Here is a 24,149-nt window from a genome sequence, read left to right as displayed (position 1 = left end):
GGCTAGAATAAATTTAATCAGTGCTGTAGGCATCTAATGCCATCAGTGTTTTAATTCAATATGTCAGTGAAACAAATGAGATTCTTTTCATTTGCAGTTTCTTTATGCTTTACCAATTTAGAATATTACATGATGCTGCAAAAATATGAAGCTTAGAGTAAACAAATTGCTAATTTTCAATCAGTCAGTGGCTTTTGGGACTAAATCCCCCAACTGTAGCACCAGAGAGGATGAGTACATATTTCTGATGTATTTTCTAGTAACTTAGTATATAATGATAAATTAAATTTAAGGAAAAAAGTGCTCTAGAATATTCTTTAAATATAAAATAATATCTATTCAAATCAGTAATGGTATAGTACTGTTTAAGAATCTTCTCCAGTGTCCTGTCTTTAGAAATATAAAGCTGAAATGTTTTTATTTTAAGGAACAAGCTAAAGTCTAGAGGACCATTTCTAGGATAAATCTGTCCTTGGCCACTGTTTTATCACTGATAAAAAGGTTTAAAGCAATTTGGAGAGTTGTCAACAACAACTAAAAAAATAAAAACCCAATTAAAAAAAAAAAAGAAAACCAAAAAAACCCACATAGACAAAAAACCCAACAAACAAACAAATTTAATCTAGAGATATATAAATAAGGAAAAAATGTGCACTGCTGGCACATCCAGCTCACATCACACTCTAGCAAGAACAAAGTTACTTGTGTTATCCATTGTAAGAATTTATCTAAAAGTTGTATCGCTCTCTAAATCTTCTGCACCTGACTTTAAAACCACCTTATTTATAGATTTCTAAAGCTATTAAATGAGTCACTTCTATATTAGTTGAGTTCTCAATTGCATAAGAACAGAACATGATAAAACTAAGTGTTTATTAGCAAATAAAAGAGTGTGTCTGGTGTAAATCCTTCAGAATTAATGTTTTTGATGGAATTAGGAAAATACACTTGGTGTGTGTTTGCAGCAGTTAGCTTTCTTTTTAATTATTTTTTTTCTTGTCTTGTATCACTTGAATTCCTCTGATTTATTTTTTTTCTGAGAGCATATTTTTTTCACTCTGAGTTTTTCTGTCAATTATTTATGAAACAACTGTCATCTGCAGGTCTTTCACCTGAACCTTATCTTTAAATATTGTTTCATAGATGGCTTTATTTTAGCTCTACTATCCTGAGAACACATGTATGTGTCAGAAAAAACTGCATATATTAGATATTCTATTAAAACATTTTTTATCTGTGTGCTAAATGTTTGCTTGTCTCCATACATGCCATAATCTTCCTTCTGGCTGTTTTCTAAAAATTTAGAAATTACCATTTTATAAACAGCAACTTGGAAAGAAATCTTTTTTTTCTGTCACCTGGAACTGCAGTATGATGTGAGAAGTGGAAACTTTTTTTTTTTCCTGAGACTTGTGGGAAAATTGAGTTTTCCTCTTTAGTACAGAAATTCCTCATAAAACAACAAATCTGGTATTGAAGAGCACTTTCATCCCTGTAGCTGTGTTTTGGTTCATCACATCTCGCTGTGACAGGAACAACATCATTATTTTTTGTCTGCTACTGAAGAGTTTTGGACTACATTCTGTAATCAGTTTGTTCTCAAATTTCTTGACAGATTCAGACAGGAAACAAAGCTAAAGTTGAAAGAAATTCAAGAGGTTACACCCTGAAAATGATTTTTTATTTTTTCTGTCATCATAAAAATGGTTTGATGGTTTGTTCATTACAAATGCAGTGTAGAATTGGTCAGGATATGTCAATACATCTGTCATTTTTTAATAGAATCACACACTGTCTGAGTTGAAGGGACCCATGAGGGCCATCAAGACCAAGGTGTGATTCCACACAGGGAAACCTAATAGTTGAATCATATATCTAAGATTTGTTTTAGTTTAGGGAATTGTTTGTAGTTGTGAATTTGGATTCAGTGTACAAATTTAATGGAAATCTCTATTTGAAAGAAGTGATTATCTTTGAATTTCAGTTGGTGATTTCTAAAACCTTCACTATATTTCAGTATTTTGAATTATTTGTAGGTGAGCTGAAGGTACATGGGGTTTGTTTCATAAGTAGGCAAACCATTTTTACACATATTTACCTCCCTTTAAAGAATGTCATCTCATTTATTTTTTATGTTGCTCCTTCTTGAATACAAGTCATTGTTACTTCTCCACAGATATGTCACAAAATGTGACATCAGAAGATGGCCAAATGCTTTAAGAAGGAAAATACAAAAAAAACCTGATAGGTCATTATAGGTCTCATCGTTTTGATTTATTTGCTTTGAAGTTTTGATTCAGGTTTTGTTCTTTCCGAGTGATCAAACTCCTGTTGGGAGTTTTTGTTCTGCACATATGAATTGCATAGTAAAAATTACATCTTTCATAGAACTGAATGTAAATTGTAATAGCCAACATAATGTAATCCTAATTATATTTCTGGATTTTTGCCTTCTGTAGCTCATTAATAAGCTGCATGAACCTTCTGGTCTAAAAGTATTTGTTTCTAGTGAAATAATAAGTGATGTTATCAACATACATATTTCTGGGGTAATTCACAAATAGTGGTCGGAAATAATTATTCCTATTTCTCTCAGTCTGTCACTTTTATATATTGGGATTAAATACAATTTATCTTTTCAGGGCATTAAATATATGTTTTAGTTGCTTATTAGTATTTTTTTCCTAGCTCACAGTTTTTTTGTGTTGAATGAATGAGTGTGGTGTCATGGCTTATTAAAATTACATATTGATGTCAAGACCTTCACAGTTGGTATTTTTTCAGTAATTTTCAGGTATTTAGCAAAAGGCAATACAGTTGTTAACAACAAGGCACTTTGATCCCTGTTAATGTAACATGTCAGTGCTACAAAATACATTGAGAGATGGTGCTAAATAATACAAGTAACTATTGGAAAAATGCCAAGACCTGGTTTAAATGATATTTGAAGATGAGACTAAATAATTCTTGTCTTGAATAAATGTTTGTTATTTATAATGTATTATCTGGGGGACTGTAGCGGTAAGATTGGTTTGATGATTGTTGGAATTGATAAATATAATAGTGGTAAGATTGGTTTGATGATTGTTAGAATTGATAAATATAGTAAAGTGTTATTAACAGTTGTCTTGCATTCTAGGTTGTTTTAATTTAAATTTATGAAAAGAAAGTTATAAGATTTGTATTACAATAAAAATAATTACGGAGTCAGTCAGCAGAAATAACGGAACCCTGCGAGTCTGCAGGACCGGTCTGAGGAAAAATGAAACCATCCCCTTAGCAGTTTAATTAGCTGTCTGCCACCGTGTCTTGCAGATGTGGGGTCAGTGGAGGGCCTGGCTTACCACAGGGCGTGGGACACTCTGTACTGGACCAGCTCCACCACGTCCTCCATCACCAGGCACAGCGTGGACCAGCGGCGCCGCGGCGCGTTCAACCGCGAGGCCGTCATCACCATGGCCGAGGACGACCATCCCCACGTGCTGGCCCTGGATGAATGCCAAAAGTAGGTGTTGCATCTCTCCTGCCACTCCTCATTCTTGCCTGCTGCCAAGCAGCACTTCCTTATTTTAGTCAATTAATATTGCCAAACCCTATGAAGGTTGATTAGATTTCTCCATTTGGGAGACAAACGTTAACGTGCTTTATTGTTGGTGTCTTTTATTGTCTTGCTCTTACAAGGAGTTGCAGAACTAAAATCCAGCATTATATATGGTTTTTTAGTTTCAGATCAAGTGACCATTGCATTTTCACTGAATGCTAAAAGAATTCAAGCTGCTTCTCTTAAGAGTGAACTAAATGCAAATTAATGAGTGGTCATTTTCTCAGACGTGTCACTATTACTGCTTAAGTTTAGGAAAAAAAAATCCAAAATTAATTTAAGCACTTACAAAAACAAATCTGAATTTCTCATGTGCAAAACAGAGGCCCATGTGTTTATCACAGAATTCAGTGTTGCATAAAACTGTGTAAAATGGACAAAATCCTGCAAAGAACTCTAACTTAATTCCTTCCTTCCAATCTCAAAAAAACCTGTTAGTGAGAGGATTTTTATTTTCACTTCAGTGTCTCACACATTTGGGGTACTTTAGATTTCTCTCTTATTTCTGGGATAAAGGCAACCTGCTTTTTCTGCTTCTTGTAACTATCTCTGTCTTTCGGGGTGGGGCACATTTCTGCCATATTACCTTCTATTTTGAATTTATGGTAGCTGAATGTCCAAAGCTGCATGAGTAGTGGAGCTTATTTCCATGTGTGACTTCATGTCCTGTAAATGCAAATCAAGATTTTATGCTCACTGTAAGATACAATTAAATTACCCAGGTGCCATCAATAAACCCCCTAAGCTCTGAGGGAGATGGCAGTGAGAGGAGGAGCAGGTTCTATCAGTCCATAATTAGAATTCCAACAGCAGCCTGGTCCATAACATTTTCTGGCATTCTTAACAGCAACAAGGGGCTGACTGAGCCTCCTGGAGAGCACATTAAGGTCCTTTTCTTCCCATTATCAACTCTTTGCACACCAGTCCTTGGGTCTGTATTACAGCTCTAACATGGGAGAAGCTGCAGATTAATTTCTCTGTTAAGTATTACTAATACACACATCAGCAGAATTAAGTTTATATCATTACACAGCTTGTATCTCTCTCTAATGGTAAATTACTACAGAGACAAGATCAGGATTGAATAGATCTGTAAGAGAAAAAAATTGTCCTCTTATACAAATTAATGAACTAGGAAACTGCTATAATTTATATATATAATTTATTTATAGGCTGTTACATTTATATTCACTATTGATTATCACAATTTTTTATAGATGCCATTCAGAATTGTATTATGAAGCCTTTTTTTTTTTCATTGCTGCTCATTTTGTAGAGAATTAAATTATAAAATGTATCTTATGGTTTTTTTGTTATTTTGATTTTAATGCAGCTTAATGTTTTGGACTAACTGGAATGAGCAGCTCCCAAGCATCATGAGATCCACCCTCTCAGGCAAAAATGCCCAGGTTATCATTAGCACTGATATTCTGACACCAAATGGACTCACCATTGATCACAGGGCAGAGAAACTTTACTTTTCAGATGGCAGCTTGGGAAAAATTGAGAGGTGTGAATACGATGGATCACAAAGATATGTAAGTAAAACAAAAATCTTGCACATACTCATGTGTTTGTTTGCATTCATTAGCATCTTCAAAGTGAAATTGTTACCGAAAGATTCATAATTACCTGATTTTCTCCTAGTTTTAGTTGTATGTTAGACTTTTAACTCTATCAAAATACAAATAATGCTCAGTTTGCTCCGAATTTATTTTGTGTAATGCTTGAGTGTTACTCAACAAATCCTATTTCTAATATTTTCAGATATTAAATTACTCTCTGTTTACTTTTTCATCATAATATATTTTGGTCCTTGAACACTTTTAGTCTCAGCTCAAGCAGATCTTTTACTAGGGATGTGCTCAAGGCAGTTGATCTGTGCTTGTGGTTTTGTTACATCTTTAGCACTACATTTCTTGTATTTCATGAAAACTTCATTTCAGGGATTTTGTACCTCCCAAAGTTCAGAATATAATGAATAAAGGGCATGTTCTGGCTTGTATTCAATTCCCAGCTTTACGAGAGAGTGCACATCATCTGACTTTGATATATATTAACTTTTTAAAATTGCTTCATATGCAATATATGAGCTTTGAAATATTTTTTTTTTTTCATTTTAATGAAAATTATATGTTCTTTTGGAATCTTATCCAGATATTCCCCACACTATTTTTGGCAAATATTTCTCAGAATAAAATAGAGGAGAGCCAAGCTTGTAAGAGCAGAACTGAAGTACAGTCAGCATTGGTAGGCATGTGCTTTTTCTTTTTTCTTTTGTTTTCCTTCTATAAAAATTAACCACAGCTCATTAATGCTTTCAGATGTAGAAACTGTATCAGAAAAACTTGGCAAACCAACCAAATGGATTCTGTAGTTTTCAGTCTCTGACTATATACTTATTAAAACAAAGCAAAAGTAGAAGGTAATTAGTTAAGGTAATTAGTAAGCTGTGATTAAATAATCTTTGCAGAAGATAAAACAAAATAGGCATCACAGACATGAAGTAGGACATGGTGCCATTTAGTTACAGAAACCATTACTAAAATACTACTTTTTTAATCAGGTCTTTGACTTTCACTTGGCAGCAGCAAGAAAAAAGGATCATTCTGTTTTATCAGCAATTGAACATTGAAACTTCCAATTTTTCTGAGTTCCTTGGCTCTTGGTTTGGCTTTCTGACAATTTAACTCTTCCACTCCATTGTAGTAAACAAAAAAAAAAAATCCTGAGCACAATGATCTGCATCCAGCTCACTCTTCTGGAGGGATTTTGGGAGCTCTAGTGAGTTGCACCAATACCTGCTGTGGGACAATCAGCTGATTCTGTTGTCAAAAGTACTGATCTGGGGTCTCACTCTTCCTGCATTGCTTAGATGAGGATTTTTATACCAGAAGGAAAAGCCCAGCAGGCTGCTTGGCCCCCAGCAGCACTACAGCAGAGTGCCTGATCAAGCTGCAGATGCATTTTTACTGATACAAGCAATGCCAGAGTCCAGCCTGTTAACTGCATTATTGAACTACTGAAAAATATTTCCAGAGCAGTTGTTTTACTTTGTTCATATGCTGTCCAGCTGGATGAGATCCCTGATTTCTGTGACATCAATGCAAGTAATGATTATTCTGCTGTTCTGGTGATCTCAGATTCTTTGGGGTTTTTGAGTCATCAGCCATCTGTCAAAAATAGTTTAAACAGATTACCCTTTCCCCCAGCATCTCTGCTTCATTGCTCCCTGGTTTCAGTTAGGTTAACAAGGGTAGAAATTGGACAGTAGAACATGAAAGGCTAATGGTAATGTAATGAATTTTCTTCCAGATAGCAGCTTCTTTCTTCATTCTGGTCACCAGAATAATCTACTACAATGAATTAGTAGAAAATCATTTAGCAATATTGAACTGACTCTTTAAAGTGGATTGTAAGGGTTTATTGATTTTTGTATAGAGCTGATATTTTAATACTAGTATTTGGTTTCAGGAATACTCTTTCAAGTTTGGAAGATTTTTTTGCAACTATTGTTCCTTTTTATTACTTAGATGATATTAAGTTTTTGGAGGGTTGAGTTTTTAACCTTTTTTGTTTCGTTTTGTCAGATCTTCTGGCTTAAAAAATGGAAGGGGCAAAATAAAATATGTTTAAAAGCTTTATTATACTGCTGTCCATTTATTAAGCATTTTGAAAAAGAAGTATTAATAATCCATTCATTAGGGTCAAAATATGAAAAATAAAAGCAAATCATATTTTAAGCTGGTGCATTAACTTTATGCACTCTTTTTAAAAAAAAAACCCAGTATTTCTGTAAAAGTTTTGTGTTATTATGATAAGAATCGTTGAGTCTAGTTCTAAATGACAATCTAATAAGGGTTTTATATAAATCATCTAAATTACTGTATTCTGTCAGAAATTCTTCTCTGCCTGACATGTCTCCCTGGCTGGCTCCTTGTCATGTTTTTCTAGAAAAACTGCTACACATGTCTCAAATTAGAGCTGTCAAATGCTAAACCAAAAGCTTTCTGGACAACTTAAAAAGCAGAATTCAGAAAAGAAAGGACCACAATTTAATTTTAATTGTAAACTTCTGACATTCCCCAGCACCCCAGTCTCCTCATCTCTTTACAAGAACCAAAGAAAAGCTTGAAATATCTTCTGTAACTGAACTTTGGTATAATTTAGGATTAAAACATGGGATGTACTCTTGGATGTGTCTGATTTCCACTCTTGCAGGTGGAAGGGATGGTAGGGACATCTTTTAATGATTCCTTAAAGTTTTTAAATTCTACTTGTTGTTTCAAGTCTTAGTATAAATTTAGACTTAAAAGATAGAAATAAAAAATTGTCACAACTTTCAGTGTTATTATACAAATTAGAATTTCAAAGGGCTGTAAAAGTGCCAAAAAACTGATAGAAATATGAAGTCTTTATTTTGGTTGCTTGAATAAAACCAGTGTCCTTGGATAGGGCTGTGACATTATACAGAGAGCAGGAAATGAAATACAATGAGCAATAGTGAAGAAACCTTTGGTTTTGTGAGACTGTATTTGGATCTCAGCTCTCCCAAGGCTGAACAGCAATGATCAGTTCTGCAGTGAATTTACATTCTATTTTTACAATCTGAGATAAATTAGGACAGTGCTCCCCAGCACAGAAGGCTGAGCAGGGCAGTGCTTTAGCCTTGGTTGTAACAATAAAATCTTTCCAGCTGGGGCAGTTTCACACTGTCACAGAGAAGAATATGGGCTGCACAATCTGCATGGCCAGATTTCATAAAGATCTTTCAGAAACATGCATGATTTTTTTTTTTTTCCTGAAATGTCTGAATATGAATAGTGCAGGCTTTTAAGAGTGTATTATGAAAAGTGTCTTACTGGAAATGTGCACAATTAGAGAAGAAATCTTTTGCCATTAATATATTCCCATTTATCTTTTAATACTTTTATTTCTGGAAAAATGTTGGTTAAGGAAAAGTTGTCCTCTTGGGATATTTATCACTGGGAAAAAAATCTTTCCTGGAAAAATTATTTGCTGTCCAACCCTCTTGAAAATATGCAGAAATACATGATGTGCATGGTGAAACAGAATTTGTTACAATCATTTGATTAGTGTAAGTAATTTTGACATTCTGTCTGTGTAAATGAATTTAAACGTGGACAGGAATGTTCTTGTGCACAGGACTAGAATTATTTATGTCAGCAGGTTGTTGAGACACCCTGAACTGGCACAGGTGGGGACAAACCTGGAGCATCCCTTGGTATTGAATCCTGCAGAACTGGGTTCCCTTCTTAGTCTCCAAGGCACAGCTGTAGTCTCACAGCTGGGGGGGTTTTGTTTCACAAAATGAAATTTGGATGTCCTGTTAGGTGCATTCCTTATATTGAGAGAAAGACTTCCTACATGAGACACCCACGATGAATTATTTAATAATTAAATATGGGATTGACTATTACTGCTCTTTAAAGGGTTGTCACACAATACTCCCATGCAAGCACAAAGGGCTCAGGTCCATCAGGTTGCTGGTTCATGGAGATTTCCATGAAATCTCATCATTGTTATAAACTCCTTCTGGGAAAAAGGATAAAGTACACAAAGCAGATGGGAAACCATGGTGATCTAAGTAGATATGTTAAAGGATATAATTTTTCTAGTTTTATCCCAATTTCCCTAACATAAGTAGCATATAGACATAGGATTTTTTTTTTCCTCAATAGCCTGGGTGAGAACTGTTACCACTTTTTAAATATACATAACTTGCTTTTTTTCCCAGAGAAACCTAGAATACAATTCAATAAAAAAGTAAGAGTATAATTTATCTTCCTTACCTAATGAAGAAATATTAACCCCCTTCCAGTAATTCTCCTTAGCCAAAATTAAACTTTCAACCAAAAAACTGATAAAAATTTGTCAGGTTCTTCAGAAGGGAAACTTAATTTTGGGAAGGGAAATTTAATTCTGATGCATGGAAAGAAAGAACATATGCAAATATCTTATGGGAGCTGTAATTTGGATTGGGTTCAAATTCATTGTATTTCTAGAATTTTTTTGAAGTTTACTATATAATGGCTTTCAGTTTTTTTTCTTTCAGGTTTTAAATTAATTATTACTGTAGTGAGATTTTTTTCCCCTAAATTGGGAAACATGAAACATTTATTGTCTATAGTTAAAATTTCTAATATGATGATGTGGTGAGCACTCTTCAGTTCTAAAGCTCTCCAGTTCACTTTGGTTCCTAAGACTGAATTTTTAGGCTTTCAGCCATGCTGAGAGAACCTCTTCCCTCTTCTGTTGGAACTATTAAGCAGGTAAAGTGTTGAGTAGGTATTTTTACAGGCACATTTGGATAAACGGTGATTTTTTAATTAAGGAACAGATGCCTGGTTTTCTGAAATTTGGATGCCTGTGGCATCCTTTTAACACATTTGGAGTGCTGTTATCTCATTTCCCCAGGTGCTGCAGGTATAAAAGTATTAAGTGTTTTGTCTAAAAGTGACGGGAGTCGCAGTTTGCGCTTTAGAATTTTCTCATTCAGCGACAGCACTTCCTCTCCTCTCTTCTGCACTTTTACATTTTAGGTGATTGTCAAGTCTGGCCCAGGCACCTTCCTCAGCCTGGCAGTGTATGATGAGTACATCTTCTGGTCAGATGGAGTGAGGAGAGCCATCCTGCGCTCCAGCAAGTACACGGGAGGAGACACCAAAGTGCTGCGCTCCGACATCCCGCACCAGCCGATGGGAATCATCGCTGTGGCCAACGACACCAACAGCTGTGAGCTACAAAGCAGCTTTCTTAGTGCCAATGTCGTTCCTTTCAGGGGTTTTACTCAGTTTTAGCCAAGTTAAAAGTTTATGTGGTGTTTCAGAAATTCTTTTGTTGGGTATAACCTTTTTCCAAGTAAATAAGCATTATTCAGAATTTTCTGCTGTGGGTGTTGATCTCAGTGGATCAACAAATTTCAGCATTTTTGAGTGTTGCAGGTTTTCAAAATTATTATTTTCCAGGTGTTTGTTTATCTTTAGCATGCCAGCATCTGACAGATGCCGACATTCTCATCTGACTGATAAAACCCGAATCAATTGCCCATGAATCTGAGATATGGCGATCTTTGCTCTCTCAAAGACATTGGCCAGTGAAGCAAATTTAATAAAATAGAGTTCATCTCTTGTCGTTTGTCTTTCAGGTGAGTTATCTCCCTGTGCACAAATGAATGGAGGCTGCCATGATTTGTGCCTTCTGACGCCTGATGGACGAGTGAACTGCTCGTGCAGAGGGGACAGAGTCCTGATAGATGATAACAGATGTGTGAGTAAGTAATGGTGGCTGACACGATGCTTTTCTGTGCTGTGAGGCACTTGGCTTTCATAAGACAGTTGGCCCAAACCATTAATTTTATTTCTATATACTGTAAAAATTGATCTGGCAATGCAGCACAAACCAGGCTTTTAACTCTTTTGTCTTCTAAGTCTTTTGGGGGGGTTTAAAAGTGTTAATATTCTCCTTAAACTCCTGTTATGGTAGTGGGATTCTGTTTCTTAATAATAGGATTTTTACATATTTATCACAATTACTGCTGAGGTAGATGGAAATTTCTGTAGGTATCCTTCCCTAGGGTTATGTGGGATGTTACTGAAGTTGAACCTTAATTAAAGCACTTTCTCACATATCTCTCCATGTTGTCAGACCAGTGATTGGCAGTGGAAGTGAGAGAGGTTCAGCAGATTAATTCACATGCCTAACAATTTATTTTATAATAATTATATGGCATTTATATTTTCCAAATGCATCACAACTCTTAAATTTCTCATAGGTAAAACCATGTTTAAATTGTCATCTAGGACATGAAATAAGATTTAATCTTCTAAATTATTCTGTAGAATGTTTGCAGGAAATGTTGATCTGAGCTATCAGGAAAAGAAAAGAAAAAAGACATTAAATGATGGGGTAGAGTAGCACAGAAAGGATGGAAACAAGACAGACTTCAGTTTAGCTTTGTGATCAAAAATTTTTTTCTTCTTAACAGAATTGAAAGTGATACTCAATAAAATTGAAAGTTAGCAATTCCAGCTGAGAAAAGGAATTAGATGTCCTTTCACAGTGTAATTAGGCTGTATAACTTACTGCCAGTCAAGAGTCTTGAGACAAAGCTCCAGTGAAATTCAAAGAGGGAAAGATGATGATATGGGTAATGACTACTCTGACTACTTACTTGTCACCAAAGAAACTGTTTGAGGCATTAAAATGCTTTCTTTCTGCAAGATGGAGTTGGGAGCAATCTCTGCAAGTGTGTCCAGTTAGACTTGAACTGAGGGCAGATTATATCACATATACTTTTATTCTTTTCATTTTTTTCCTAAAGATTGCAGTCTAAGATGCTGAACTAGATGAATTACAAATGTAATTGAGAATTGCTCTCCATAAGATCTAAGTTCTTACAATGTTAGAAAACTGGGGGGGAAGAGATAAAAATACTTCAATTCGAATGTAAAGAACTAAATAAATCATATTCAAGACCAGATCTCACCTTGTCCAGAATCTATATTTTCAGAGCTTTTTCTTCATGTTTCAACCAAATCAAGAAATGCTTTCAATTTACACTGGCTTTGCTATTGCATCTAGCAGGCATGGGTTCTTCCTGAATTTGTGCTGAAGTGATTATAATGGAAATAAGAAAGAAGCTTAACACCTGGCTATCATTTCCCCATTGTTCTTCTTAAGTTGTCCTAAATGCTCCTTATTTCTCTCCAGTTTGATATTTTGGTTAGAACCAAGCTCACAAAGGAGATGTATGACCTGCCATGAAGTTCATGATAATTGTAGAGTCCATTTTGTGATGTGGTTTAGTTTTTAAAGTAAAAGAGTAAAACTTGGAAATGTGCACCTGGTTCTCTTCTAAAATAATGGATATAACATCCACTAGATGAGAAGAGGATGGTTTTTGTGAATAAAAGAAATAAGTAAAATGGAAGCAGCAGGTTTTCTGCATTGGGCTGTGTCATTCATTCAAGCTGGGTGTTGGGAAGGCATGGCTGAGTAGAAGGAAGCTGAGCACAGTAGTTCCAAAGTTCTTATCTTATCAGAATGATTGCCTGTGCGTTGTTTCACTACATGTTCCTTCATGGATATTTGTCAATCTATTTTCTTTTGCAGGTTCTCTTTGTAGAAGCTTTTAAGTTCTGATGTCATGGTGTGTTTTACTGTTTTGTACTCAGGTTTTCAAAATTCATGTCGGTCAAATTTGAAATGCAGCCAGCATTTTTTTTTCTCATTTTCACTAGTTGTAAAAGCTTTAACAAAATTACGTGTTAATGTGTTTTATTTTTAGGTAAAAATTCTACGTGCAACATCTATTCAGAGTTTGAATGTGGGAACGGTGAATGCATTGATTATCAACTGACTTGTGATGGCATTGCTCACTGTAAGGACAAGTCTGATGAGAAACTTTTCTACTGTGGTGGGTATTTCCAGATCTTTCACCTTCTTTTTGTAATTTTGGTGTCATACGCTCTTATATTGCTTCCTCTGTGACTTTTCCTTATTCACACCAACTGCTCAGCCAAGATGCCCAGGAAGAAAATGCCAACACACATTATGAAAACCTTGACATGATATGGAAAAAATTACCTGAAAATATTTTTTTCTTGCAAACTTCATGTATTAATTGACATATTTAATAAAAAGCATCTCAAATGTCCTCACATTTCTGTCTCTAAAACAAAAATAAGGAAAAACATGGCTAACTGCTTTTTTAAAGATGGAAGATACCTTATTGTACAGTACTGTAAAATATATAAATGCTAGCTATTAAATTTATAAATAGGTTTATAAATAAAAGATTTGTTGCCCAGAGAAGCTGTGGCTGCCCCATCCCTGGAAGTGTTCCAGGCAAGGTTGGACAGGGCTTGGAGCAGCCTGGGATAATGGAAGGTGTCCCTGCCCATGGCCTGGTGTGGAAGGAGATGGTTTTTAAGGTGCCTTCAAACCCATTCCATGATTCTGTGATTCTGAGAACCAACAATTTGTTTTTCCATTAATTTGCCACATAATTTTATGAAGGACATTCTAGTAGAATGGCAATGAACACTTTGCCTCATTTAAATCAACTGTACCAAATATTTTGGTACACATTGGGAAAAAAACAGAACAGGGGTCTTTTCATGCACTAAGTCATATACAGGGTGTTGCTTTTTGAATCTGATAAAGAACAGGATGCTGGACTCATTATTGTTAACTGATGCAGTGAACATTATTACTGTGACTTCTGCAATAATTAGGATTTTAGTAAATCAGTTCTGAATTTTCAAACATATCATTACATGTAAAATTCATACATTCTTCAACAGTGTTCTTGAGCAGAACACTGTTGGTATCGGTGCTCAGAAATCCAGAAACCTCTCTGCAAATAGTTTTTATTTTGTTCTCCATTTACTCCTATTTTGGTTTAGGCCAAATGTGGCATGCTTTGTTTGATGTGATACCACATGCAAACATTCTCCCCACAAAAGTGTGTCAAAATGAATGCATTCAAAGTAAATGGGCATTTTGTACCACAAGATAATGAAAACTGGGGATTAGGCCTCCCTTCTTCTCTTTTTTGGTCGTTCTTTCTCATCTTGCTTTCATTTATTGTTCTTCATCCCTATATCCATCCAAGTTATGCTGCATAATAGATAAACAACTTCTGAAGAGTTTTGTTCCCTGTAGCCTGGAATGCATCATCAATTAAAATATTTTTCTGGACTGTTTGTTTGGCTTGAGCACGAGGCTGTGTTCAGGAGGTGTCAATCCAGTCATGTTGTTGAATTTCACTTCCCAGAGAACAGAGGCTGTCGGAGGGGCTTCAAGCCGTGCTCCAACCGCCGCTGTGTTCCCAGCCATAAAGTCTGTGATGGTGCCAATGACTGTGGTGACAACTCTGATGAATTTGACTGCAAAGGTAAATGGCACTTTATTTCCAAGGTGATTTCGGAATATTGCTGTGTAAATGCTCATTATGCAAATAGGAGTAGCAGGAAAATAATGTGTGGTTTAATCATATGGTGGGATTGATGTAAAGCTGATTTTGGTTTGTACCTACAGTCTCCTAGAAGGAGAGTGGTTTTAGCTATGAAATATAAAATATACATATGCATTATACATATAATATTTTATGTTTCATATGTATAAAATATAAAATACAGGTGCTGTTTCTTCTGTGAAGTAATGAGAGTAACTTACTGCAGACAGGCTGAAAGATGGGTGATTTCTTCTCTGCATGTACTTCTTTGAAGCAGCAAATGCTTTATTTCTCTGCTTCTCAGATGCATGGCAATGTCTGTGTCCTTTGCAAAGCTTACTAGAATTGTTCTCCTTTTCATATCAGAATTGTTTTTTGATTTGTGTCTTTTAACATGACTATTTATATCTGTGCATCAGCCAATGCATAAAGACCAGCAAACAGACCACAGAAACCCTTAGTTACAATTCAGAAAGGTTGGTGGGGGTATTATTCCACAAGGTTTATAATGAAAAAGCTAGATAGCTGTAGTAATAAGACACCAAATAATTCTTAATAATTTACCTAAATATAAGCAGAGGGATAAACATAGGCAAGAACCCCAAGCTGGTTTTACAAGAAATAAATCTGAGAAATTAATGGATGATCCTGAAAATGTTTCTTCCTCCCTCAAATATTGATTATCTCAAAATGAATTGAATTACCTGGAAACATTTTTAGGCTAAAAAAATAAATTTAAAAATTAGCAACTTATAGGGTGCAATAAACTCAGAATCATATATCTGCTGGAAGGTACAGCGTGTTCCGAATGCCTCATTCTGCAAGGCAGAAGGCTTAAGCACCATCATGTGTATGATGTGCATCTGAAGAGTCTGTTTAGCAGACAAATTTGCATCCTTTATAACCATATGTTCCAGAGTCGGCGTGCGCCCCGGCAGAGTTCCGCTGCGCAGACGGGGCTTGCGTGGGGAAATCGGCGCAGTGCAACCAGATCATCGACTGTGCAGATGCCTCGGATGAGAAGAGCTGCAGTGAGTTTGTGTCTGTGCTCCCTCCCAGCAGCTGCTCCCTGATTATTCCTTGTTATGTAGCAGTTAATTCCTGGGCGTTGCTGCTTGGGATTCCAGCACCTGCGTGGGCTCCTCCAGCCCAACGTGAAAATTAAACTGTGAGGATCTCAGTCCCTGCTGGCTGTGTGCTAATTTCTGTCTCTTTCCAGATAATACAAACTGTGCTTACTTCTATAAACTGGGCATAAAATCTTCAGGATTTATCAGCTGTAATTCCACTTCCCTCTGTATTCTGCCAGAATGGATTTGTGATGGATCTAATGACTGTGGAGATTATACAGATGAACTAAAATGCCCAGGTAACTGTGAAAAAGAAAAAGAAAAATAAACAAACCCAAAACATTAATTTACACTTTAATCAAAGAGAAAAAGTTCTATCTGGGGAGGGAGAATGTTTCTCATTGTGTTTCAATACTGGTTTATTTAACACAGAGATTATTACAATGCTGAATACAGTTTATTCACCTTTATTTGTGTTTCCTGGGATTATGCAAATTATTACAAATGAATACGGATTTTTTTTTTTCTGAAGCAAGCTGTAATGTCTAGCTTTCTATTTCCTGCAGGTTAGGCCTGTCATTTGTCATTTTTATTTAAGTAAAACACAAGTCATGAAAATGTCAAGCTCATCAAGCATCAGCATAATCACTCAGGAACTTTTACTAGCTACTGCTTTAGCAGGTGGTATTTCTTTTCTTGCTGACTTGTTTTACTTTCTCTTTTATTTGGTGGAGGTCCTTGGAATAGGCTGTCAGGGTAGAATCCAGGGTTACTGCTTTTGTGACAGTTCTGGTCTTCAGCCAGGAAAAAGAGATCATGACAACTTGAGCCCCAGACACTGGACAGAGGTTATATCTAATGTTAGTCAAGGAATTATTCACAGTATTCAATTCTTACCTAATTTATATGTTTGCTCAATTTTTGTCCAGAACTGTTCATTTGAGACCATTAAGTAGAAAATTTAAAAAATTTTATTTGTTTTTATAATTTATGCATTCTAGAGATAAATTAACCTCCTGTTGACCAGTAACTATTTTCATCTAAAAACTAGCATTAAATAAAAGATTTACTAAATAATAAATTTTTATTAGCTTATAAAATTAAAACTTCTAATTTTATGTTGTTCAATGCCATCAAATTTTTTGCATAGTAGTGGACATAATCTGATTCTTTCAATTTAATATTCTCTTTTTCTGTGTGATGATCCTATTGTGCCACCAGAAGGTTCTATTAGAATTCTCATATACATTGTGCCAAATTTATTGACAAAAAAATTACCAGGATCCAGAGGAACCTGGGACTTCAGCAGTACTGTCAGCCAACCTGACATTAAGAATCTCCATCAGTCCTACAAAATAGATGCATATTAAGTTAGAGTTCTTATTCTAATCTCTACATTCTCCAGATCATCTCTTAATTATGTAGAATTTATTGTATATAACACTTCATTAAGCTCAAAATACCTTAATTTGCTGTATTTTTAGACAGAGAAAGGTTTTTTTCGATACCAAGGAAAATGTTGAGTGCAGTGTGCTACAGCTTCTGTAAACTAATGTTGCATAAGTACACTAATGTGCATTTTATTCCATTGTCCATTTATTTGTATTACTTCTCTCTGAATTCCAAATGTGTGCCAAAATGTTCCATCATTTTAATGTGGGACTAATTGTCTGGATCATTCCTCCCTTTACTTGGAAGCAATACCATACCCACTCAACCTACATGTGATTTCCTTTGCCATTTCACTCAAAACTGACCAGCTCTGGCACATTAAGTTTTTGAGTGTTGTTTCTGTTATGAATATTGCAATTCTCATTAGCAGTTTGGTTCAGTGTCATTGTTCTTACAGAGAATTGCAGCAAAATACTCATGGAGGGTTACTAAGGGAATTTTTAATATCTACCAAGTCATCACAGATGCCCCACTTCTTCCTGGTTTTTTGTTTGGTTTTGTTTTCTTGTTGGGTTTTCTTTTTTTTTTCTTTTGCATTCATAGAACTGTAGAAGCCAAAAATGTTTACTTTACCTTTCCTTTTAAAAGAGAGGAGGCTAAAAACAAATCCCCTTCACTGAGGGAATAATGAAAACCATGTCAGAGAATTTCAGTGGTCTGCAGTGCTTGGAACTCCATCCTGGACCTTGCTTAAAATTTGAAAAATAAGCTGTTATTAGACTAGTATTTGTGCTTTCACCATGGAACTCTACATATGGCATGTTTTCTTTCCTCACACCTGGTTTCTAAGTTTTCATAAAATTCAAATTTTAAATTACTTTCTGACTCAACAACATCAAAAGACAAGGGAGAACTTTTTAATTTCTGACCAAGTCTAAACCTCTGGCACCACCATCACTGGTGTAGCTCCTGTTAGTCAGTGCATGCATGAGATTTGTAGCTTCTCCCAGTGACCAAAATACTGCCACAATTAGATTATCTTGTAAATGACAGCAGAAAGATCAGAAGGGCAATTTCTTCAGCTGGAGTAAAACAACAAGCAATGCTGACCTGCCTGACCTCAAAACCTGTAAACTGAACTACTTCCATCTCTAGACCTCTTGATTTAGTTGGAAGCTGTGCTCTGATTGTATTCTAAAAAACTAAGACTAACTATTTCCCTAAACTACTTAGCTATCACTTTTTTTTTATGAACACAATTTTTTTTTTTCCATTTTTAGACATAAACACTTTGTTCATCAGTATTCAGGAATTAGCAGAAATGTATTAGGCTCCTAATCATACTAGTAGAGACCATTTTACATTACATTCTTTATTTTATCACAGTTCAAAACAAACCCACATGTGAAGAAAATTATTTTGGTTGTCCTAGTGGAAGATGTATTCTGACCACCTGGCTTTGTGATGGGCAGAAAGACTGTGAGGATGGAGTGGATGAATTGCACTGTGGTGAGCATTTTTGTCTTATTTGTATTTCTCTAGTCACTAATGCACTTTGGAAACAAAGAAGTGTGCATTTACAGTTCAGAGATTATATAAAAAAGGTTTTTAATGCTGTTTTTTCAGATTCAATTTCAATACTTTATACTGTCAATGCCTTAAATCCTATTTCATGCCAGAATAAAAGCCCTTTAATTTATGTTTTTTCTCTCTTAAGTATATATTTATATACAGAGTTTTCTATTGCTTTAATATTTAGCAATTCCACTAATTCTTGTCAACTCCTCATTAGAAGAGTTTTACAGATACAATCAATTTCAATCAGTATCTGGAGCCCAGCAGGAAATACCCAAACATCAAAGTAGGCATTGCTTTGTATCAGAGGCCATACAGATATAATTATTAAAAGTAATGACAAAAGTATATAAATAAAATACAGCATGAGCTGTGAACTGGGTTAAGGGTCTATTCAGTCTCAGATCTTTCCATATCCTTTAATTTTGCCTAACTGATGTACAAAGCAGGTTGGTTTTACTCCTAGTGAGAGCTGGTCTCTTCAATTTGTATGGATTACCTGAATGGATTATTTTTGTAATGAAATTGTACCAGAAAACAGTGTCAAATTTTTCTATTCTCCATTTAAATAAAACCTGAAATTTGGGGATTTTTTTAGTTTGTTTTTTTTTTCCTTCTTACCATGACTGAACATTTTATATTACTCTCTTCATGACCCAGGTCCCACTCACATGCTTCCATATTTGGTTTGCAGTTTACATTGTATATTTCTTATAACTTTGAAATTAGGAAGTGCACTGTGACAATCAGAATCTTTTCTGTTGGTTACATTTTTCAAGCATAACTTGGTGTTTACATTTCCAGGTGTTATACACTTGTGTACAATACTGTAAACTGAATTAGCTGATTTGTGTGGGCAAAAGGGAGGGGATTAAGTCAGTGCTTCTTTCCCCATTGATTGCTCTTACCCATTTTGAGATGTCTGTTACAATGGTCTTTAAATTCATATTTCATTACCTAAAATTCTTTTTAATGTTAATATTAAAATTTCGTGTTGAGTTGCAACAAAAGAAACTTTATTCTTAAAGAGTCAATCCAGGGAAAAATGAAAGGCCTGAATTTTTCAGAAATGAATAGCATTGATTTAGGAGAGCTTTGCAGTCTGATTTTGAAATGTAGAAGCCTTTATTTTCAATGCATAGAGAAGTGTAAATTGGATAAAGCAAACACACCGCAATTTTTCTAGTGAGAAATCTTTTAAAGATGGAGTTAACTTCTGAAATACTGGGAGGGAGGCTGGATTGGAAAATTTGGACTGTGCTCTCTGTGTCCTTCTATCCAAATAAAAGCAGTTCAGTGTATTTGTAGCATCTGTTAAATATGCAAACCAGGCTTCAGATTTTTAAAAGTGTTTATCCTCATCCCACTTACAAAATATTTGAAAATACTGGAATGTCTTTGGTATGTTTCACTGTTTATTTTTAAAAATGTGTTGGTGAGTGCAGACTCTGAAACAAGCGTAGCTTAATAAGAAGATTGGAGTGTTTTAATAAAAAGATTTGGAGTGTTTCAATACATGGAGACTGGGAGGAGAGAGAGGAGCAGTGCAAAAAGTCCCAACCTGCGTTTGAAACGGCAGGGAATGCAGTGATGATGTGAACCTAACAAATGCAGGGCCTGGTGTCACCCCCAGATTCCTCCTGCTCGTGGAATCAGTTTGCCTGCTCTGCAAGCAAGTGCATCTCCAGGCAGTGGACCTGTGATGGGGAGGATGACTGTGGAGATGGCTTGGATGAGAGCGACGCCGTCTGTGGTGAGTGGGGTCAGCTCAGCTCCAGAGAGGGGAACACGAGTTCCACAGGGAGCCTGGGCAGGGAACAAGGACAGAACCTCCAAAGGCTGGGGGGGATCTCCTCCCTCAGCCCCCTCCCACCAGCAGATAGGTTCCTTTTACATGACTTGAGTAATTCTTTCAGTAGAGTTATGAGTGGCAAAGCAGCTGGGTAAAAGGACAGCCAGCCTGTTCTCCAGTTCCTACCCTTGAGCTAAAAGCCCTGTTTGAGTTTTACATTTGAGTGCCAGGTGCTCAAAGACCCTAAACCTATCATATTTTTTAGGGTTTTTTATCCTAGCTCTTTTTTCTATTCCCTCTAACATTTTCTATACCATGAGCATATATTGCATAATATTCCTCTCAAATTCCCAAACCCTTCAAGGTGCATAAGGAATTAAAAGTTTTGTTTTCATTCCAGGGCTCAGTGTACTGGAAATATGTTACGAATTCTTTTCCAAAGAAAATCACATTGTGTCAAGTCACGCTGTCACAATTTAGTCACAATTTATACATCAGTTCCCTCATTCTCTCTATTTTAAGTTTCTTTTTAAAATTTCAGCTCTTAACTCTAAAAGATATGTTCCTGTGGGAAATAGAAAAGGCAGAAAATTTTTAAAAGCTGTGTAAAAGCAAAATGGAAGAATATAAGAATGTTGAAGATGCGAGGACAAGAAACAATATTAATTAAAGATAGGTTCCTTTTCAAAAATCCTCTTACTTACAGTAAACAAAGAATATTTATTCTGTATTTCCAATGTGTTATCACAGTAAAAATATTGTTGATAATTAGAAGTGTTAAGTAGACAGAGAAAAAATCTGGTTTGTTAAAGTAGTTGCTTAATCAAACAAATATGTATAAATGCCATCAAATGAAAGGGATGGAGGTAGAACTTATACTGTCCTATTATGGTAAAATACTAATTATTTAGAACACTTCTCAAAGAGGAAAAAATCTGCAATGGGTATGAAGAAGGGAGAGTTAAGGCTGTATTTCTTCTTAGGAACAGTAGCTGGATCTGAATTGCAAGGAGAAAAGAAATCAAAGTGACTTCTGATTTTTCAGTCTTAAAGAAATCAGTAGTTTTTTAATGTGAAGCTAAATTCTAAAAATATCAAAAAATGGCAAATGAGTGTAAGTAAGCAAAAGTTTCCTCTTTTGCATAAGTAAGATAGAAAATAATTTTAAAAATACTTAAATATTTTATTAAATTCTAATTAAAACTAGTAGAAAATGCACTGGCTCTTTTTTAGTAAAGTATATTTAACTTACCTAAGAGAATGCATTAAGTGATGGGTTGCACAAAAATTTACTTCCAAATGGAGGAAGTTTAATGCTAGGGTATAATGGTATAATACTATCTAAAAAAATAGCCCAAAAGGAGATTAGTCAGGTAAATAATATGTTGAGTTAGTTGGATCAGAGTTGTCAGATATTTTTTACTCCCACCACTATTGTACTTGGTACATAATGTTCTTCTGTGAGACTGATTGCCAAAAGTTTGGAGTGCCTTTGTCTTCCTGGAATAGACTTTGATGATGTAGAGATTATGTGGTTTGCAAGATCAGTTCCTTTGTCCAGTCAGTCCAAATGTGCAGCCAAAGTTACTGACCCAAACTTATTTGAACAATTATTCTGAGGGATAGTTTTCATGAAGTGGGGGAAATTTAAGAGGCTGAATAAATGAAAAGAATGGAAGAAACAGATGGTCAAAACTTGTAAAATGACCCTAGCCAGTAGGTTTATCATAACATGCAGAATGAATAATCCCTTTAACCACCACCAATCACCCCAAAACCATGGGTTGGGCTATTCCAGCTGGGGATATGTGCTGCCCTGTCTCCCCAGGCTCGGTGACCTGTGCTGCAGACACCTTCAGCTGCCTGGGCTCCCACGCCTGCGTGCCCCAGCACTGGCTGTGCGACGGCGAGCGCGACTGTCCCGACGGCAGCGACGAGCTCTCCACGGCGGGCTGCGGTACGCTGCACCTCCACAGCCTCTTCCCACCCTGCTCCTGCTAACGCCATCCCCCTTTGCTGGTCAAGACTGCTCCAGGCTCTGCAGACCAGATCCAGAGCTGGAGATCCTGATCCTGCAGATCAGGATGTGTGGCACGTCACAGGCGCTGTGCTGTGTTTCCTGGTGAAAATCAGCACGTCAGTGACTCTGCAGTTCTATTGCTCTTCCTGAAGAAAATGCTGCTGCTCGTGTCAGGGAGGTTATGCATCAAGAAGGGAGATGCAAGTTCTGTCTTCAGTTTATTCCAGCTAATTGTTCAGATCCTGACGTCTCTTGCCCTATAAAATGTTACTTCCAGGTTTCCATTATCAGTGTCAGGAGTTCAGTAAAAGTTTCACTGGAGAGGATTTTTTTATTCATATATAAAAATGGTATATAAATATGTTTTATATATTTTGAGTGTTTCTGGACTTCAAAGAGCATTTATTCAGGAGCAGACCAATATAAGGACATCTTTTCTTCCCAAATATTCTTTTCTTCAGAGCTAGACCTTAGTTTAGTCGTAGACAGCAGTGACTTCTGAAGCTTTTCTGTCTTGGATTACAGAAGATTTTAGCTATCTTTACTCCTGTAGCTTTCTTTGTGATGAGTAGCATTTTCTGGTTTTGAATTGTGTGATGCTTTTTATCTGACTAAAAAGTTATGGCTTATTTCCATTGAATTCACTCAAATTCACTTCTCATTTCATCTTTGTGTAAGAAAATCGGATGTTTATCTGATTGTTCTCAATTTCTTTCTTTCTTTCTTTTTTTTATGTGCTGTATTTTCCTTAGCTCCCAATAACACTTGTGATGAGAATGCTTTCATGTGCCATAATAAAGTCTGCATTCCCAAACAGTTTGTTTGTGACCACGATGATGACTGTGGAGATGGATCAGATGAATCCCTGGAATGTGGCAAGTATAACAAAATTAGAGTAAATAGAACAATGCATGCTGCTAACTGGAAGGCATTCTTTAGGGTCTTGTAGTCTTCTACTGAAAAAGAAAGCTCTTCAGTTTTTAAATTGTCTTAATTCTCATTTTTAAATTATGCATTAATTAATACAGCTTGGAATAAACTTGGATCTGGAGCTATGGTGACAAATTATTTCACATAGTATCTTACAGTTGGTTCCTTATAACATTTAAGAGAATTTTTAAAATATGTTCTAGAATTTCTCATTTACTAAGTATATCTTTATTATATATTTTTTCTTTGTCTCTATATGTGGTTTTTTTTTATTCTATGGAGTAATCAAACACATATGTCATGATTATAACTGCATTTAAATTTTATCAATTACAACCATATGTGAATGTTTAATTTTCACCATTCTTATATGTTCTGAGTGTCTGTTAAAGGTATCTGGGCCATATTCAGCAACATTAATCTATATAAATATTTATGGACAATACAGAGCAAACATTCACTTCAAAATGACAAATTGTTGATTATCACACCTGATTTTGTGCTGTTACAAGCTGTATAGGTTATTTACTCCTAAATTTCCTCAGAAATGAGAACCACAACCGAAAATAACTAGAAAATATATGTATATTATAGATGTATTTATTGTGGACACCACCTGAAGGGGGTCTGTGCATAAATGATGTGAGCAGGCACCCAAAGATTGTGAGGAAAAAAGCGTGCTTATTGGTTTATTAATGACAGATAATTAATGGGAAATCAGTGATTTACACATTCAGTATCATTAGCTGCAGCACTGTGGGCAAATCAAACTGCAAAATTTATAGAAC

At 35.7% G+C, this 24,149-nt stretch overlaps 1 protein-coding gene across 1 annotated transcript in view; it reads left to right on the top strand.

The window, feature by feature from the left end:
* Positions 1 to 24,149, top strand: part of LRP1B (LDL receptor related protein 1B) — a 610,286-nt gene that overhangs the window by 481,611 nt on the left and 104,526 nt on the right. The window contains exons 42-53 of the mRNA XM_056496787.1: positions 3,316 to 3,505; positions 4,935 to 5,139; positions 10,165 to 10,357; positions 10,770 to 10,895; positions 12,912 to 13,040; positions 14,403 to 14,522; positions 15,500 to 15,613; positions 15,802 to 15,951; positions 18,431 to 18,553; positions 20,253 to 20,372; positions 22,240 to 22,368; positions 23,184 to 23,306. Of these exons, the coding sequence (XP_056352762.1) occupies positions 3,316 to 3,505; positions 4,935 to 5,139; positions 10,165 to 10,357; positions 10,770 to 10,895; positions 12,912 to 13,040; positions 14,403 to 14,522; positions 15,500 to 15,613; positions 15,802 to 15,951; positions 18,431 to 18,553; positions 20,253 to 20,372; positions 22,240 to 22,368; positions 23,184 to 23,306 (1,722 nt within the window). The remainder of the gene's footprint in view (positions 1 to 3,315; positions 3,506 to 4,934; positions 5,140 to 10,164; positions 10,358 to 10,769; positions 10,896 to 12,911; positions 13,041 to 14,402; positions 14,523 to 15,499; positions 15,614 to 15,801; positions 15,952 to 18,430; positions 18,554 to 20,252; positions 20,373 to 22,239; positions 22,369 to 23,183; positions 23,307 to 24,149) is intronic.

Source organism: Oenanthe melanoleuca, chromosome 7 (assembly GCF_029582105.1).
Source record: "Oenanthe melanoleuca isolate GR-GAL-2019-014 chromosome 7, OMel1.0, whole genome shotgun sequence".
Classification (NCBI taxonomy): domain Eukaryota; kingdom Metazoa; phylum Chordata; class Aves; order Passeriformes; family Muscicapidae; genus Oenanthe; species Oenanthe melanoleuca.
Note: the sequence above shows the minus strand (reverse complement) of the source record. Positions and strands in the feature narration are given on the sequence as shown.